Source organism: Phyllobates terribilis, unplaced genomic scaffold, assembly GCF_046119375.1.
Source record: "Phyllobates terribilis strain yellow unplaced genomic scaffold, ASM4611937v1 Scaffold_2__4_contigs__length_985480577, whole genome shotgun sequence".
NCBI classification, from domain to species: Eukaryota; Metazoa; Chordata; class Amphibia; order Anura; family Dendrobatidae; genus Phyllobates; species Phyllobates terribilis.
The window spans coordinates 848,297,806-848,318,047 of record NW_027362762.1 but is presented as its reverse complement, the minus strand read 5'-3'; the positions used below and the strand labels follow the sequence as shown (position 1 = coordinate 848,318,047).

The window sequence follows — 20,242 nt, the reverse complement described above, 5'->3', positions numbered from 1 at the left end:
TCTGATGATTCCAAATTTGAGATCTTTGGTTCCAACCACCGTGTCTTTGTGCGACGCAGAAAAGGTGAACGGATGGACTCTACATGCCTGGTGGTTCCCACCGTGAAGCATGGAGGAGGAGGTGTGATGGTGTGGGGGTGCTTTGCTGGTGACACTGTTGGGGATTTATTCAAAATTGAAGGCATACTGAACCAGCATGGCTACCACAGCATCTTGCAGCGGCATGCTATTCCATCCAGTTTGCGTTTAGTTGGACCATCATTTATTTTTCAACAGGACAATGACCCCAAACACACCTCCAGGCTGTATAAGGGCTATTTGACCGAGAAGGAGAGTGATGGGGTGCTACGCCAGATGACCTGGCCTCCAGTCACCAGACCTAAACCCAATTGAGATGGTTTGGGGTGAGCTGGACCACAGAGTGAAGGCAAAAGGGCCAACAAGTGCTAAGCATCTCTGGGAACTCCTTTAAGATTGTTGGAAGACCATTTCCGGTGACTACCTCTTGAAGCTCATCAACACAATGCCAAGAGTGTGCAAAGCAGTCATCAAAGCAAAAGGTGGCTACTTTGAAGAACCTAGAATATAAGACATATTTTCAGTTGTATCACACTTTTTTGTTAAGTATATAATTCCACATGTGTTAATTCATAGTTTTGATGCCTTCAGTGTCAATGTACAATTTTCATAGTCATGAAAATACAGAAAAATCTTTAAATGAGAAGGTGTGTCCAAACTTTTGGTCTGTACTGTATGTCACACAAAAAAGTTAATAAATAACATTTCCCACATGTCTACTTTACATCAGCACAATTTTGGAACCAAATTTTTTTTTTATTAGGGAGCTATAAGGGTTAAAAGTTGACCAGCGATTTCTCATTTTTCCAACAAATTTTACAAAACCATTTTTTTAGGGACCATATCACATTTGAAGTCACTTTGAGGGGTCTTTATGACAGAAAATACGCAAAAATAACACCATTCTAAAAACTGCACCCCTCAAGGTGCTCAAAACCACATTCAAGAACTTTATTAACCCTTCACATGCTTCACAGGAATTTTTGGAATGTGGAAGAAAAAAATGAACATTTAACTTTTTTCACAAAAATGTTACTTTAGACCCAATTTTTTTATTTTTTCAGGGGTAACAGGAAAAAATGGACCCCAAAATTTGTTGTGCAATTTCCCCTGAACACGCAGATACCCCATATGTGGGGAAAAAACACTGTTTGGGCGCACGGCAGGGCTCGGAAGGGAAGGAGCGCCATTTGACTTTTTGAATGTAAAATTTGCTTGAATAATTAGCAGACGCCATGTTGCGTTTGGAGAGCCCCTGATGTGCCTAAACAGTGGAAACCCCCCACAAGTGACACTATTTTGGAAACTAGACCCCTCCGGGAACTTATCTAGATGTGTGGTGAGAACCTTGAACCCCCAGGTGCTTCACAGAAGTTTATAATATGGAGCCATGGAAATAAAAAAAATCAAACTTTTTCTACAAAAATTATGTTTTAGCCTTAATTTTTTTTATTTTCATAAGGGTAAGAGGAGAAAATGGACCCCAAAAACTTTTGTGCAATTTCTCCTGAGTACGCCAATACCCCATATGTGGGGAAAATACAGTGTTTGGGCTCACGGCAGAGTTCAGAAGGAAAGGAGCACTGTGTGACTTTTTGAACGCCATGTCGCGTTTGGAGAGCCCCTGATGTGCCTAAATAGTGGAAACCCCCCCACAAGTGAACCCATTTTGGAAACTACACCCCTCAAGGATTTTATCAAGGGGTATAGTGAACATTTTGAACCTAGAGGTACGACACAGAATTTGATAACATTAGGTCATCATATTGAATAAGTTGAATAAGTTGCATTAGTCTTGAGCGCAAGTGCTCTCTACTTGAGTTTGCATCAGGTACTCAGGTATGCACCATGTATTGCGCGTGCTTGCGTGACATACTCGAGTCCCCGCCCGCATGTTTCACGGTTATTAGAAACCAAAAAAAATAACATGCGGGGATCGCTCGTGCAAGGCAAGCAATCCCCGCGAGTTTTTTATGGCCACGAAGCATATGGGGCGGAGACTCGAGCATGTCACTCGAGCACCCGCGATACTCAGTGCATACCCAAGCACCCAATGCAAACTCAAGTAGCGAGCACTTGCGCTCAACACTAGTCGCCATATCGTCACCTTTTTTTTTACTTTTGAAAAAAATCCCAACCCTAACCCCAACCCTAGCCTAACCCTAACCCCAACCCCAACCCTAACCCTAGCCCAACCATAACTCTAACCCTAGCCCAACCCCAACCCTAACCCTAGCCCAACCCCAACCCTAACCCTAGCCCAACCCCAACCCTAACCCTAGCCCAACCCTAACCCCAACCCTAACCCTAGCACAACCTTAAACCTAACCCGAGAGTTTATTTTTTACGCCGTTCCTCGTGCAGTATAAGTGATTAGATGACTTTATTCTTCGGGTCGGTGCGATTACAGTGATACCAGATTCATATCGGGTTTTTATGATTGACAGCTGTCACACACTAAAAGACGCATTTGTTTGTAAAATCTAGTTTTTGCATCGCCATATTTTGAGAGCTATAATTTTTCCATATTTTGGCCGACAGAGTCAAGTGATGGCTTGTTTGTTGCAGGATGAGTTGACGTTTTTATTGCTGCCATTTTCAGGCCCGTGACATTTTTTGATCGCTTTTTATTCCGGTTTTTGAGAGTCAGAATAAACAAAAACCAACAATTCAGGAATTGTTTTTTGTTTTTTTTTGTTTTTTTTTCATGCTGTTCCACGAGTAGTAAAATTTATAAGGTAGCTTTATTCTTCGGGTCAGTACATTTACAGCGGTACCACATTTATATTGTTTTTCTATGTTTTGCACTTTTACACAATAAAAGCTATTTTACAGAAAAAAATATTTTTTTGCATCGCTTTATTCTGAGAGCTATAACTTTTTTATTTTTCAGCTGATGGAGCTATATGGTGGCTTGTTTTTTTGCGGGACATGACGTTTTCAGCGGTACCATTTTTATTTATATTCGTCTTTTTGACCGCGTGTTATTCCATTTTTTGTTTGGCGGTATGATGATAAAGCATTGTTTTTTGCTTCGTTTTTTATTTATTTTTTTTATCGTGTTCACTAAAGGGGTTAACAAGTGGGACAGTTTTATAGGTCAGGTCGTTCCGGACGCGGTGATACCAAATATGTGTACTTTTTATTGTTTTTTTTTGTTGTTTTTTTCTTCATAATAATATTTATTAATGGGTAAATTATATTTTTATTTTTGGTGGATTATTATTTTTTTTTATATATATATTTGTACAATTTTTTTTTTTTTTGCACTTTCTGACACTTTTTTTATCTTTATACTTTGTCCCACTATGGGACTTTCACTTTTTTTATTCTGATCGCCTGTATAACACAGGAATGCAGCACCATCCCTGTGCTATACAGGCTGTCAGCGCTGCACAGGGAGAAGATATTTTGGTCATGCACTGCGCATGACCAAAACATCTTCCTGCTGTCTGGTGACTCGGATGTTGTCATGACAACATCGGGTCATCATGGCAACATCTGGAAAGCCGCGGCAGACAGCGCTGGAGGCCGGAAGAGGAGGTGAGTATTGCGATCACCTCCCCTTGCCACCGCAATGCTGCGATTGACTTCGATCGCAGCATTGCGGATGTTAATGTGCCGGTAGCGGTGCGGGACCGCTTCCTGCACATAGCACCGGGTGTCAGCTGTGACAATCAGCTGACACCCGGCGGCGATCGCCCACGCACAACCTGTTTGCAATGACGTATTAATACGGGTCAGGCTCTTAAAGCCCAGGGCGCAGACGTGTATTAATACGTCTTGGGCTCTAAAGGGGTTAAAGGGGTGGTCCGAAGCACAAATGAATTTTCATCCTAAATGCCTATCTCTTTAATATTTTAAACTAATATATTTTCTAATGTACTTTAATTAAAAAGTCCCTATAATTCCCTCACTACATTACACTACACTACACTATCTGTGGTTTTTTTACCACTTCCTTTTTGATGACTCTTTGATTGAGAATCCCAGTGCATGCTGGGATACTAAAACAAAGTGTCATCAGGGGCCAGAGGCTGCAGTCACTGCTGCAACCTCAGCCCCCTCTCCTATGCAAAGCGTAATCAGTGACCTCCATTTCAGGAGTAGGCTAGTCCCTACTCTACTGAACACGCGTCTGTTGTCAATTCCGACGTACCAACGCAAGCTCAATAGATTCCGAACAATATGCACAGTAGCAGTGCACTTGCTCACCGACTCTGATCAGAAGTAACAAGCTGGCAAGAGAGCGCACTGTTAGTGCGTGTTGTAAGGTGAATACCTGGCGTGCAGAGACCAGTGCTATCCCCGAAAGTGATGTCATAATACAGGTGGACATATAAAATACTTGTTGAAAATGTCAACATAGTTAAATCAATAGAATACGTAAAGGAAATAATACCCTTTGTAATACATCTTACTAGAGCAAAATTCTTCATTCTCCACTTAAAGGGTTATTCTCTATCCACCAGTCATGTCATAAATCTCTGATAGATGTGGGTCTAACTCGAGAATAGGGCCCTGTCATATTATTACAGGGAGACATTGATTGGGGAAATCTTAAAATCAAAAACTTTATTTTTAAGCTATAAGTTGTGCCCCTCCCCCTCAATTGAGCTCTCATAGTACCACTAAAGATGAGCAAATAAATTAGAGTGTAATTGAATTCTACTCAAATTTTACAAAAATTCGCATTCACCAAAATTCAGATTTTTTTTTTTTTTGTATTTCGTTCCCGGATATAGCAATATGGCGGCCACTGACCTGTGAAGGGCCATCAAAACATTGAAAAATATAAATTCTATACTCACCTCACCGCTCTGGCCCCTCCACTCCTCATCGTCACCCATCTGGTCTTTGTCACATCGTCTGATCCCTACTGCTTGTGCTAAAGGCCTCTCACACAGAGTCAGACTTACGGCTCTGATGAGGCCTTGGCCAGTACTGAGTATATATGTGTGCAAGGTGAAAGCGCATGCCGTGACCTTCCGTGCTTGAGCAGAATTCTCCCGGCAGGGATCAGAAGATGCAACGAGGACCAGATGGGTAATAGTAATGTGCCGGAGAGTTGAGCAGTGAGGTGAATATAAAGATTTTTTTTTAGATTTTACTTATTACATTTATTATACTCTAGGGTCCAGAGAGTCCCCAGTGCATAACAAGGGACATTAAATTCATGGAGAATAACTTTTCTGCAAATCAAATTTCCCGGGAAAACCCTTACGAACAGGCAAATTTAAGTTTTGCTTGATCTGCTCATCTCTAATTACCACTTATCTTGGATATTTCTCCTGCTCTTCTAGTCTTCAACAACAGAATGAAATTTCTTCTGCACATGAACTCTTGTTGGGAAACCGTAGTTGAATACTGTATATAACTCCTTTTGTATAGATGTATGATGCTTTTCCCTGGCTGATGAAGCATGTTCCTGGTCCACATCAAGCTGCCTTTCGACACATGAACTATTTAAATGAATATTCTAAAAAAGAGATTGAAATTCACAAGGAAAAAATATCATCAGAAGAACCTCAAGATGTCATTGACTATTACCTGTCCCGGATTGAAAAAGTAATATTTACTAATAATACTTTTATTGTAACTAAGTTTACAAGGCAAATCTTTACTGTATACATTGTATAATAAAATATTTCATTTCTATGTAGCTATCATAATATTATTTATTCTCTATAGAGCAAAACGTACACTGACTCCACATTCGATGAAGAAAACCTGCTGGCAGTTATCACTGACTTTTTTGGGGCTGGGACCGAAACGACGACCATTTCTCTGCTTTGGGGTATTCTATACATGGTGGCTTATCCTGATATACAGAGTGAGTAAAATAGTAACAGTGCATGTAGTACAAACAAAAGAATACAGCAGCCTGTGGATGTATGCAAACATTGAGTATATGACATTTGGACTGAATTCTTGATGACGCGCCCCCTGGGACATATTCCTTTTTGAGGGGAATACCCGGCACCGGATCAGATGGGGGGTTGTAGTCTCCGAGCGGCTGTGACCCGGTCCCGTGCCCAGGGCGTCAAGCTAAGTGTTATGTGGCAGTCCTTACTGATGTTATAAGAGTTCTTTTGTGTCGACTACGCCACCCGTTGTAATGCGGTCACTGTGGCCGCCGCTGCAGCAGGGTCCGCTGAGGCTGATGGTGGATGTGCAGCTTGGTGGGATAACCCCCAACGGGAGGGGTATAGCCTCAGAGGGGACAGGCGCAGAGGATGGGGGTTGTGGTGGTGCGGTGCAGCCGGCAATGAAGACAGACTCGGGTTGTGCAGTTAAGGGAGTTTACTTACTGCGGATGTTTCGGTCACTCCAGCTGTTAGTGACCACCCGAGCCGTGCTGCGTCCACCAGGTCCTGGATCCGGCCAACCCCCAAACAAGTCCGGAGCGTGGCCCTGAGCTCTCCCTCTGTCCTTTCTTCAGCCGTCCCCACCAGTGATCCACCTAGGTCCAGCTCCCTCGGGCCTTCTGCTGGGCAACCCTTGGCCTTAGGTTCCCTGACCCTCCATGTGGTATGCCTTCAGGGTGGATGTAGTGGGTGGCCGTGGCAGATGCTGCCCACAGCCTCCGGTCTCTGGCTAGGGATGTTTTTGCCCCCACCAGCTTGGGTTCCGGTACCCTTGTGCTGACTCCTCACCCGGTGCTCTAATTTGGGTTCTTGGGTCCCTTCAGTCTTCCCCCTCTGGGTCTTTCTCTTTCTTTCTCCTCTCTCTCTCTCCAGGGCTGCTGTTTCCTTTTCTCTCTCCAACTGACTTGTTCTCAGCGTCTGACCCTGATCTAAGTTGGTGCCCTCCTTATATATCCCTCTATGTGTGAGCTCAGGTGACCAGCACCCAATGAGCTCCTATCACTACCCAGACTGCTCCCCCTATCTGCCCCTACACTACATGGGATGTACCACCCCCCTCCCACTCCAGCCAGGAACAGGCTCGGTTGTACCTGCACATTTCTAAGTGGGAGTACCGTCGGCCTGCTCCTCTGGAATGGGATGTATGTAGTGCATGCAGTCTATCTGAGCTCAGTTCCACACTCCTTCCTTACCCGGGAGTGGAATATCACACCTCTGGGTTGAGGTGCAATACCCCTGTAGCAGCCGAATCCTCAGGGTGCTACATTCCCCCCTGGTAAATCACAGCACGTCCTCGGGCTGTAAGACATAAAACACCAAAAACATACATTTTTTTTCATAAACATAATAAAACATATAAAACATTATATATATATAAAACTTTTCATATAAACATTCTCGTCGTCTCTTGTTTCAGGTTCCTCCTCCGGACACTGTGCAACGTGTGTCCGGGAAAAGTGCGACAGTCTCTTAGAAAAATCTGGTTTTCTTATAAAACCGGTAGGGGCGCTTTAGGACGCGCAACTATATACAGGGGAAGTTGGCCGCTCTCAGTCCTCGGCCAGGTAGAGGGAAGGGAATGGCTGCTCACAGTCCTCAGCCTGTAGGATGAAGGGGTTAACGGGTAAACAGTTCCCTGGTCCCAACGGGGACTATTTTAGCAGCAACAGTTTCAGTTCCTTTATACCCTGATTGGGTAACTATTTACAACTCCTGCTCTGCCGCACTCAACGGCGTCTTCCTCCTGCTCTTTGCTTATAGCTGGTTGTTACTTCAGACCCGTCCGGGTCCTCTGGCTCCTCCTCTCCGTACCGCAACTCCTCCTCCGTCAAGCGGTGTACGTGGAGGGCGTAAGGTCCTTTGGCACACTTGTGCCGGGTGAAGGTGACCTCGTCTCCGACGTAGAGGTCACGGCCTTTGTGACCTTCCGGCAGGTGGGACTCGACGTCTCTGCGAGTCACAAAAACGTCACCGCGGTTGTTACGGTCCCGAATAAAGCCCCACCCATGCTGCGGGTTGAACTTTATCACTGTCCCGATGGTGCGGGGACAATGCGCTGCACGGGGGTTCCTCCTAGTCCGGCTCTTCTGCTCCGCGCTCTGGATTTGGGCCTGTTGTTCTCTGACCCGCCTCTCCTCCCGTTCTCTCTTAAACTCTGCCAGCTGTTGACGGCAACACTCTGTACGTTCAGCTGCGGCTGCCCGAGTTTCTCCGGTGAACCCCATCAAATCTTCTCCCGTGGGGTCCCACACGAATTGGGCTTCTGCTAGAGGAGGCGAGACCCGAGCCACGGGCTTCGGAGCCGGGATTAGGGGCTCACACAAGGGCCCTAGTCTTTGCTGCCGCTCCAGCTCAGGGTACCCTTCGGGCCTTATGAAGGGCCGCCCGTCCGGCCATGTGAGCTGGCCGAAGAGGTCCTCCCCCAGGTGTGGCACCCTAGGTATTGCGGGCGCGGGCGCGGTGGTGGTGGCGCCCGGGTTGCCCAGGCCTTGCGGCCAGGCCTGGGGCACCTGGAAGGTGAAGGGCACCGTTAGGACGGCGGCGCCCTGGGCTACCTGGCCTTGCGGCCAGGCCGGAGGCTCCGCGGAGGTAGGGGGCGCTGTTGGTGGTGCGGCGCCCGGAGGTACTAGGCCTTGCGACCCGGCTGGTGGTACTTCCTGCTTTGTCACGCTCCGGGTCACGACGCGTGACGTCACCGGGGTCGCGACGGCGGCTTCCGGTCGGGGCCTAGTCGGTGGCGGTGTCATGGCGGTCTCGGGTACGGCCGGGGGACCTTCGGGCTCTGCGACGGGGAGCTGGGGCAGATAAGCGGTCTTCCGGTATGGGGTATAGGCGTCCCCCTTACCTGCTGCCATGCGTCTCGCTCCCTCTTCTGCGCCGTCTCCGGCCTTGGGTCCTCCCGCGTCATCCGCAGAGGCAGTCGGTGTCTTCTTCCAAGGGAGCGGGTTCCGTGGACGGGTTCCAGCTTGCTGGGCCATCTCCCGGCCCCACTCCGCCAGGATCTCCCTCTGCACTCGGGCCATCCTTCCCGCGAGGCCCTCCAGGGCACTCCGCGCGCACTCCCGATCTCGGGGAAGCTGCGCCAGGATCTCCGCTAAGCCTAGCGGGGTTGTGGACTCCAGCAGGCTCCTGACCATCGGGTCGGTGCTGCTCTGCTCGGCTTCCGGCAGGCTCCTGGCCAGCGGGCCGGTGCTGCTCTGCCCTCCTTCCTCGGTCTCTAGCAGACTCCTGGCCAGCGGGCCGGTGCTGTTCTGCTCTCTTTCCATCTCCAGGTGAGCTTTTCTGCTGCTCCTTTCCAGGCTTCCTGCCTCCGGGTGCGCTCGCTCCAGACTCCTCCAAGCGACACCCATCTTTTCTCTTCTCTTTCGTCTCCTCCCACTTAGAGGGCGGTCCCGGGGCAACTCGGTGACTGTCAGCTCCAGGGGGAGTTCTTTCACGCTGACAGACACCTCCAGCATCACAGTCTCTGTTGGTGGGGGCGGTTTCCACTTTTGGCGCCATTTTCTGTCCTGGCCCACGATGGGAGGTGGCCTCCTGCCCTCCTTTGGCACGCCCATAATGGCGTCCGCTGCTCTTCCAAGGCGGGAAATCTGCGGTTTTGGCGGGAAGCGTCGCCCAGTGGCGGGAAACTCTGCAGATGGCGGGAACAAGCTGGAAATGGCGGACAATCGGCGGGAAACGACTGGTGATGGAGTCCGATGGCGTGGACCCTCCGGAACCGGCGGGAGACTTCTTTCTGAGGTAAACTTGCACTTTTCTTCAGGCACGCAGTACCCGGGTGTTGCGGGCACGTAATCCTGCCGACTACGCCAAAGTTGACGCGCCCCCTGGGACATATTCCTTTTTGAGGGGAATACCCGGCACCGGATCAGATGGGGGGTTGTAGTCTCCGAGCGGCTGTGACTACGACTACGCCACCCGTTGTAATGCGGTCACTGTGGCCGCCGCTGCAGCAGGGTCCGCTGAGGCTGATGGTGGATGTGCAGCTTGGTGGGATAACCCCCAACGGGAGGGGTATAGCCTCAGAGGGGACAGGCGCAGAGGATGGGGGTTGTGGTGGTGCGGTGCAGCCGGCAATGAAGACAGACTCGGGTTGTGCAGTTAAGGGAGTTTACTTACTGCGGATGTTTCGGTCACTCCAGCTGTTAGTGACCACCCGAGCCGTGCTGCGTCCACCAGGTCCTGGATCCGGCCAACCCCCAAACAAGTCCGGAGCGTGGCCCTGAGCTCTCCCTCTGTCCTTTCTTCAGCCGTCCCCACCAGTGATCCACCTAGGTCCAGCTCCCTCGGGCCTTCTGCTGGGCAACCCTTGGCCTTAGGTTCCCTGACCCTCCATGTGGTATGCCTTCAGGGTGGATGTAGTGGGTGGCCGTGGCAGATGCTGCCCACAGCCTCCGGTCTCTGGCTAGGGATGTTTTTGCCCCCACCAGCTTGGGTTCCGGTACCCTTGTGCTGACTCCTCACCCGGTGCTCTAATTTGGGTTCTTGGGTCCCTTCAGTCTTCCCCCTCTGGGTCTTTCTCTTTCTTTCTCCTCTCTCTCTCTCCAGGGCTGCTGTTTCCTTTTCTCTCTCCAACTGACTTGTTCTCAGCGTCTGACCCTGATCTAAGTTGGTGCCCTCCTTATATATCCCTCTATGTGTGAGCTCAGGTGACCAGCACCCAATGAGCTCCTATCACTACCCAGACTGCTCCCCCTATCTGCCCCTACACTACATGGGATGTACCACCCCCCTCCCACTCCAGCCAGGAACAGGCTCGGTTGTACCTGCACATTTCTAAGTGGGAGTACCGTCGGCCTGCTCCTCTGGAATGGGATGTATGTAGTGCATGCAGTCTATCTGAGCTCAGTTCCACACTCCTTCCTTACCCGGGAGTGGAATATCACACCTCTGGGTTGAGGTGCAATACCCCTGTAGCAGCCGAATCCTCAGGGTGCTACATTGACATATAGAATAAACTTATAAAATGAAGGTACATGGCACATAAATTGTTCAATTCATGAGAGCCCAGCAGCCAGAGGGTATGTAACAGAAATACACGTAATACAATCCCACCAAAGACTAGCGCTCTTCACAATGGTTCAGAAAAGTTTCAGTGTTTGAAAGTTAATGGAACATCAACATCAGAAAGGGGTATTTTCTTTTATGTGCAATACTTAAAGGGAATCTGTTAACCTGCAGATATGCTGAAAGTTAACAGTGTTCTTATGCAGCCCGGCTCCTGCACACAGCCGAATGAAGCAGGGAGAAAATTAACTTTATTCTCCCTGCCAGCATTTGGTTTCAGTCATGGAGGCGGGCGCTCCGCTGGTTCAGTCATCACTCTGAAAATACAAAGCGGCCGCTGTAACTGTGCCCCCGGCCCTGAATGATAACTGAGCCCTAATTCAGAGGGAGTGTCAATCAGGGCCGGGGGCGCAGTTACAGCGGCCGCGCTGTATTCTTAGAGCGTTGACTGAACCGGCGCTGCCCCTGCCTTTATGACTGAACAGCGAATGCTGGCAGGGAGAATAAAGTTCATTTTCTCCCCGCTGCATTCGGCTGAGTGCAGGCGCCGGGCAGCATTATAACGCTGTTAACCTGCAGATTAACAGCATATCTGCAGGTTAACAGCGTTGTTTCTGGTGACAGGTTCTTTTTAAGGAAAACATTTTTCTTTAAAATTTTCTGCTGTTTTCTTTTTATTCAAGTACGTACTACTATGAGTGTAAAAATTTGATGCAAAACATTGATCTTCACGTACAGTGATCATGGAGAGATGGAAATCCTGAAAGGGACAGCAGGGTAATTAGTGGGTGCTGGATTGGAATCACAGTTTTATGTTCACTTGATAAGTATGTTGCAGGCAGAAAGGGAAAACACATGTGGGAAATATGAAGTCTAGAATCAGCAAAACTTAAGGAAACCAAATCTAGACAGCCAAGTAGTCATCCCAAAATTAGAAGGTTGAAAGTTGTAGTGCATTGGTTTAGTTTATCGGCTTCTGGGAAGTTGGGTAACAACACATGGATCAAATAAATATGTTCAAGCTTTATCCAATCTGGATTTACATCATTGCTCCCAAAAATTACCTGAAATTTGATTCATTTCCTGAATCATTTTTTAACTACCTTATGTGGGGTTACCGCTACCTGAGTGACCACAGAGGCTGTGACCCTATTTACAGGGAAAATCAATTGAATAATTTTCCATTTCTGTCTTGCCTGTGCATTAGTTGTAAATGTTATTCTGACATTCTTTCATCAACCAGGTAGCTCAAACTGAACTAAGCTAACTTAAAAGTGTTTTTTTTCCATGTTCACTTGACTTTCCCACATAGCCTGGGGCCATCAACTCTAGCTCACAGAAAGATGCAGCATTGTTAGGCTATGTTCACACATAGCCTAACAATTTCTGGCAGGAAATCAGCTGCATTAAAAAAACGCAGGTTTTGCTGCGTATTTTGATGCATTTTTTGCTTGTTTTTTCAGCATTTTTTTCACTCTCCTTCTGTCTCTATTTATACATGTACATAAAGTCCTGTGAAAAAAAAGAACACTGTTCTATTTTGCCATCAAAAACGCTGATGCAAATTTTGGTGCTTTTTTGATGCGTTTTTTCACCGCTTTTTTCACCACCTATTACTTCCTATGGGTGAAAAAACGCTGAAAAAATGCTGAAAGAAGTGATATGCTCTATTTTCTAAAAACCCAACCAAGGCACAAAAAGCAACAACAAAAAAAAACATGATGTGTGAACAGAGAATTCTGGTTTCCCATAGACTTTGCTGGTACTGCAAAAGGCAGCAGAAAACTTGCATACAAATCTGCAGCAAAAGACGCTGAAAAACACAACATGTGTGAACATAGCCTTACCGTTAAGAGTCATGCTAGCTTCTTAATTCCAGAGCACACCCCTTCCCCAGCCTCCTGACTCCCTGGTTATTAGGAGGGTGGGCACTTCTGACTAATTGACAGTCCAGGCGAGCAGCATCATTGCCCCACTGTTCCATGTGTGCACTCCTGATGCTGCTATATCAGGCAGTGGCTAACCATATGAGTGGGCACATGAGTGAACATATAGGATATTTGTGGGCATGAGTTAGCACAAGGGTGAAAGTTGAAAGAAAGAGATCATGGGAGAATATTAACCCCTTTCCGACCTTGTCAGTAATAGTACGTAGCTGTGCCCTGGGCCTATATGGCCAGCTACGTATTAATACGCGCGCTGCGATCGCGCCCGCACATAAGCGGTGCGGGGCGATCACCGCCGGGTGTCAGCTGATTGTCACAGCTGACACCCGATGCTATGTGCTGGGAGCGGTCCCGCACCGCTCCCTGCACATTAACCCCAGCAATGCTGCGATTGAAGTCGATCGCAGCATTGCGGTGGCAAGGGGGAGGTGATCGGTATACTCACCTCTCCTGCCGGCGTCCAGCAATGTCTGCGGCGGCTTCTGGATGTTGCCATGATGACCCGATGTCGTCATGACAACATCCGGGTCACCAGGAGGCAGGACGTTCCTTTGGTCATGCGCAGTGCGCGACTAAAGTAATGTCTCCCCTGTGTGCAGCGCTGACAGGCTGCATGACAAAGGGAGCTGCTGCTCTCTATGCTATACAGCTGATCAGGCTGCAAAAAGTGAAAGTCCCATAGTGGGACAATGTGTAAAAGTAAAAAAAAAAAGTAGAAAAGTGAAAAAAAAAAAAAAGAGAAAAATAATCCCCAAAAAATAAAAATATATTGAACCCATAATATTTATTTATTATGAAAAAAAACCCAAAAACAATAAAAGTACACATATTTGGTATTGCCGTGTCCGGAACAACCTGACCTATAAAACTGTCCCACTAGTTAACCCCTTTAGTGAACACGGTAAAAAAATAAAATAAAAAACAAAGCAAAAAACAATGGAATAACACGCGATCAAAAAGACGAATGTAAATAAAAAGGGTACCGCTAAAAACGTCATCTTGTCCCGTAAAAAACAAGCCACCACAGAGCTCCATTGTCCGAAAAAAAAAAAAGTTATAGCTCTCAGAATAAAGCGATACAAAAAAATTATTTTTTCCAGAAAATCGTTTTTATTGTGTAAAAGCGGCAAAACGTAAAACAACTATATAAATGCGGTACCGCTGTAAATACACTGACCCGAAGGATAAAGCTGCCTTATCAATTTTACCATACACAGAACGGCATAAAAAAAATGAAAAAAAAAATTCCTGAATTGTTGGTTTTTGTTTATTCTGCCTCCCAAAAATCAGAATAGAAAGCGATCAAAAAATGTCACATGCCCGAAAATGGTACCAATAAAAACGTCAACTTGTCCCGCAAAAAACAAGCCATCACATGACTCTGTCGGCCAAAGTATGGAAAAATTATAGCTCTCAAAATATGATGATGCAAACACTAGTCTTTGCAAAAAAAAGCGTCTTTTAGTGTGTGACAGCTGTCAGTCATAAAAACCCAATATGAATCTGGTGTTGCTGTAATCGCACCGAAGAATAAAGTAGTCTAAGGAATGGTGTAAAAAAATAAACTCTAGGGTTACGGTTGTGCTAGGGTTAGGGTTGGGGTTGTATTAGGGTTGGGGCTAGGGTTGGTTTTTTTTCAAAAGTAAAGAAAAAAAAAAAGATGACAATATGGCGACCAGTGTTGAGCGCAAGTGCTCGCTACTTGAGTTTGCATCGGGTACTCGGGTATGCATTGAGTATCGTGGGTATTTGAGTGACATGCTCGAGTCTCCGCCGATATGCTTCACTGCCAAAAAAAGGTTGCTGGGATCGCCAGCCATGCACGAGCGATCCCTGCATGTTTTCTTTTGGGTGTCTAACAACCGTGAAACATGCGGGGTGGGGACTCGAGCATGTAATTCGAGCACCCGCGATACTTGGTGTGTACCCGATGCAAACTCAGGTAGCGAGCACTTGCGCTCAAGACTAAAGACAACTTATTCAATATGTTGACCTAATGTTATCAAATTCTGTCGTACCTTTGGGTTCAAAATGTTCACTATACCCCTTGATAAAATTCTTGAGGGGTCTAGTTTCCAAAATGGGGTCATTTGTGGGGGGTTTCCACTATTTCGGCACATCAGGGGCTCCCGAAATGCGACATGGCGTCTGCTCCTTCCCTTCTGGACCCTGACGTGCGCCCAAACAGTGTATTTTCCCTACATATGGGGTATTGGCATACTCAGGAGAAATTGCACAACAGTTTTTAGGTTCCATTTTCTCCTCTTACCCTTGTGAAACTAAAATAATTGGGGCAAAAAGATCATTTTTGTGGAAAAAGTTAGATTTTTTTATCTTCACGGCTTCATGTTCTAAACTTCTGTGAAGCACCTGGGGGTTAAGGGTGCTCACCACACATCTAGATAAGTTCCCTCAGGGGTCTAGTTTCCAAAATGGTGTCACTTGTGGGTGTTTTCCACTGTTTAGGCACATCATGGGCACATCCGCTAATTATTCAAGCAAATTTTACATTAAAAAAGTCAAATGGCGCTCCTTCCCTTCCGAACCCTGCCGTGCGCCCAAACAGTGGTTTTTCCCCACATATGGGGTATCGGCTTACTCAGGAGAGATTGCACAACAAGTTGCATGGTGAAATTTCTTCTGTTACCCTTATGAAAATGCAAAACTGAGGGCTGAAAAACATTTTTGTGGGAAAAATGTGAAAATTGTATTTTCACAGCTCCATGTTATAAACTTCTGTGAAGCACCTGGGGGTTCAAGATGCTCACCACACATCTAGATAAGTTCCCTGAGGGGTCTAGTTTCCATGGTGTCACTTGTGGGGGGTTTCCACTGTTTAGGCACATCAGGGGCTCTCCAAACGCAACATGTCGTCCGCTAATTATTCAAGCAAATTTTACATTCAAAAAGTCAAATGGCGCTCCTTCCCTTCTGAGCCCTGCTGTGCTCCCCAAACAGTGTTTTTCCCCACGTATGGGGTATCTGCATACTCAGGGGAAATTGCACAACAAATTTTGGGGTCCATTTTTTCCTGTTACCCCTGAAAAAATAAAAAAATTGGGGTCTAAAATAACATTTTTGTGAAAAAAGTTAAATGTTCATTTTTTTCTTCCACATTCCAAAAATTCCTGTGAAGCACGTGAAGGGTTAATAAAGTTCTTGAATGTGGTTTTGAGAACCTTGAGGGGTGAAGTTTTAGAATACTGTCATTTTTGGGTATTTTCTGTCATAAAGGCCCCTCAAAGTCACTTCAAATGTGATGTGGTCCCTAAAAAAATGGTTTTATAAATTTTGTTGGAGAAATGAGAAATCGCTGATCAACTTTGAACCCTTATAGCTCCCTAATAAAAAAAAAAAAATTCGGTCCAAAATTGTGCTAATGTAAAGTAGACTTGTGGGAAATGTTATTTATTAACTATTTTATGTAACATATCTCTCTGATTTAACGGAATAAAAATTGAAATTTTGAAAATTGTGAAATTTTCAAAATTTTTGCCAAATTTCCAATTTTTTCACAAATAAACGCAAGTGATATCGAAGAAATTTTACCACTATCATGAAGTACAATATGTCATGAAAAAACAGTCTCAGAATCAGCGGGATCCGTTGAAGTGTTTCAGAGTAATTACCTCATAAAGTGACAGTGGTCATAATTGGCCTGGTCATTAACGTGCAAACCACCCTGGGGGGTAAAGGGGTTAAAATTTAGCGTTTGTCTGGGCATACAATATTGATCATCGAACTTGAAGATAGGTCATCGATATCAGATGTGTGTTATTAGCTATGGCAGTGGCCATATATGACATAAAACGGAGCTGAACAGCACAGCTTTATTCAATGTGTAGCAGCTACTGATGGGTACTACAGATTCATTTGAATAGGAGCTGATCTTATATAGTTACATAGGTTGAAAAAAAGACATAGGTCCATCAAGTTCAACCTTTCTCCACCAATTATACATTATTTGTCACTAAATTATCTAGAACCCTCAAAATCATCCTCCATTGTGGTGCAGGCGTCCTGTGTTGATCTGATTATGATGACCTATCTAATGGATATGTCATCAATATTTTATGCCAGGGCAATGTCTAAAGTTTGGTATGTGCTGCTTTAATCTTCTATGTCTTACAGAGCGTGTACAGAAAGAATTAGAGACTGTACTTAATGGATCCCAGGCTTGCTATGAAGACCGAAAGCATCTTCCTTACACTAATGCAGTGATTCATGAGATTCTACGTTCTGGGAATATTGCAGCTGTGGGAATTCCAAGGACTTGCATCAAAGATTTAAAAGTTCGTAACTATTCCCTGAAGAAGGTGAGTATTGTGATAAATAGTAACAAATATGAAGATTATGAAGAAAATGTGCCTTCATATAAAATGATATTCTGCAGTTCTAACAGTCTTTGTCATTGATACTGTAAGTGATGAAATCCTCTTTTCTTGCACATGTACATCTCCCATAAGGATACAATGGTTCTGGCCAATTTGGACTCCGTGCTATATGATCCACAGTACTGGAAAGCACCCAATCAGTTCAACCCCCAGAATTTCTTAGACAGTGATGGGAACTTTTTGATGAATGAAGCTTTCATGCCATTCTCTGCAGGTAAGAATAGTTGATCATTTGTGCTTTTTAAAAAAATACAAATAAAATGGGAAATTGAGTGGAAAACAAGCATTTAACATACAAATAGGGTCAGCAATGCGGATGTGCAGTATTTCTGCATATCAGAACCACTTTCAAATTATTTTCATTGTCCAGGCACTTTTTTTTCTTGCAGGTTAAGCAGTTTTTTCTTTGTAGGTACCCTTACTGTTATGAACTGCTACAAGCACTAAGGAAAGATAGGAAAACTGTCCCTACAATAGGACTAAGCTGATTCCCTACGATGCAGCGGGGGGACCTGATCCTTGTGAACAGACCCGCCTAAGTCCTCGGCTAGTCTGAATGCAGACCTATAGATATAAGGGAGGGGTCCCTACAAGAACTAAGGACTGGGATATAGTTGGACACCTCCTAGCAGAAATTGTAGCAGAGCAAAGACAAACAAACAAAAAGTACTAGTGGTCCAAAGACCAAGCAAACTACAGAGTTAGGTACAAGGCACCTGGCTAGCTTAAGAGTAAATTTAACACTGAAGTCCAGCAAGGCCAGGAGGGCGGAGCTGGATTAAATAGGCAGAAAGTCATGTGACCAACAAAATAGAAAAAGAACTAACAGGAGGGTTCTATCAGTACACCCTCTTCTATGAGGATCCTCCGGATCCTCCAGGCGCAGGTCTATCAGGAAACCTCCTGTGAAACGCTCCGACAAGTCTAGGAGCAGAGACATCATCCGCCTTTACCCAGGAGTTATCCTCGGGACCGAAACCTTTCCAAGCGACGAGATACTGCAATCTCCCTCTATGCCATCTAGAATTAAGAATGCGAGAAATTTCATATTCACCGTCTTCCACCACCGGAGGAACAGAGACAGTGGCGTCCCTATCCGAAACCTCAGCTTTTTTCAATAAGGAAACATGAAACACTGGATTAATCTTCCAGGAGGTGGGAACCTCCAACCTAACAGCAGATTGGTTAACTACCTGAAGTGGCCCTACAAATTTCGGGCCCAATTTCTTAGAAGGAATCCTCAACCGCAGATTCTTAGAGGACAACCAAACCATGTCACCAACCGTAAACAAAACCTCTTGACGTTTCCTGTCAAAGTACCTCTTAGATTTTTCGTTAGCCTCTTGAAGGTTACAACGTACATCAGTCCAAACTCTCTCCAAATCACCGGAAAAATTCTCCTCCTCCGGCACAGTCGATACCAATTTGGAGAATGACCCAAACGACGGATGTCTCCCAGTACAACAAAAAAATGGAGAATACCCAGCAGAAGAGGATGTATGGTTGTTAAGAGCAAATTCAGCAAGTGGCAGAAACTCAGACCACCCCTCTTGATTGTCAGCCACAAAACAACACAAAAACTGTTCAACATCCTAGTTCTTTCTTTCTGTCTGTCCATTAGACTCAGGATGATATCCAGATGAAAATGACAAATGAACTCCCAACCTGTCACAAAAGGCACGCCAAAAACGAGCCACGAACTGAGGTCCCCTATCGGAAACAATGTCGGTAGGAACGCCATGGAGTCTGACAATTTCCTTAACAAAAGCCTTAGCAACTGTCTTAGCGCAGGGCAGTTTGATGAAAGGAACCAAGTGACACATCTTGCTAAAATGGTCCACGACCACCCAGATGACAGTGAAACCCTCAGAGGCAGGAAGGTCAGTAATAAAATCCATAGCAAGATGCGTTCAAGGTGCACTAGGAACCTCCAGAGGGCAAAGCAACCCCGCAGCAGGAGCATGTGAAGACTTAGATCTAGCTCACACAGTACATTGACGCACCCACTTAATGACTTCCTTCTGCCACCCAGGCCACCAAAAGCTGCGACCTACAAGTCTCTTAGTCTCAGAAATTCCTGGATGACCTGCCAACCAAGACTCATGACACTCCACAAACAAATCTCTCCTAAAGTTCCTAGGCACAAACAACCTCCCATGGGGAGTGTTAGATGGGGCATCCTCCTGGGCTTTCAGAATTCCATCTTCCAAAACGGAGTCCAATGCTGCTATCACAACACCTTCCTGTAAAATGCTCTCCTCCTCCTCGGTAGCAACCATGGGAGAAAAGCTGCGAGATAAAGCATCAGCTTTTACATTCTTGGTACCCGGGATGTAAGTAACAGAAAAATTAAACCGCGAAAAAAAAAGTGCCCACCTAGCCTGACGGGCATTCAAGCGCTTGGCAGCATCAAGATAGATCAGATTCTTATGATCAGTGAAAACCTGAATGGGAAATTTAGCACCTTCCAAGAGATGACGCCGATGTTCAAATGCGAGTTTAATAGCCAGCAATTCCCGATTACCAACATCGTAATTAAGTTCGGTCTCAGAAATTTTTTTTTAAAAAAAGGCACAGGGATGTACTCCATCCTTGTTTTCCTGAGACAAAACAGCCCCGACCCCCACCAAAGAAGCATCAACCTCGACCAAAAAAGGCTTGGTCTCATCAGGCTGCATGAGGATGGGGGCAGAACTGAACCTCTCCTTGAGATACACAAAAGCTTCAATGGCCTCCGTAGTCCACTGAACCGTATTCGCACCTTTCCTGGTGAGATCGGTCAGCGGCTTAACAATTATGGAAAAATTCTTAATGAATTTTCTGTAATAATTGGCGAAACCCAAAAATCTCTGTATCGATTTCAAACCAATAGGCCTAGGCCATTCCTGTACCGCCTGAACCTTCACCGGGTCCATCTCAAAGCCCTTGCTGGAGATAATGTAGCCCAAAA

At 45.7% G+C, this 20,242-nt stretch overlaps 1 protein-coding gene across 3 annotated transcripts in view; it reads left to right on the top strand.

Annotated features, from left to right (window-relative positions):
• LOC141233053 (cytochrome P450 2J4-like) overlaps window positions 1-20,242 on the top strand; it is a 79,272-nt gene that overhangs the window by 55,360 nt on the left and 3,670 nt on the right. For all 3 annotated transcript variants that reach the window (XM_073667855.1, XM_073667856.1, XM_073667854.1), the window contains 4 exons: window positions 5,470-5,646; window positions 5,770-5,911; window positions 17,030-17,214; window positions 17,365-17,506. In XM_073667855.1, the coding sequence (XP_073523956.1) occupies window positions 5,470-5,646; window positions 5,770-5,911; window positions 17,030-17,214; window positions 17,365-17,506 (646 nt within the window). The remainder of the gene's footprint in view (window positions 1-5,469; window positions 5,647-5,769; window positions 5,912-17,029; window positions 17,215-17,364; window positions 17,507-20,242) is intronic.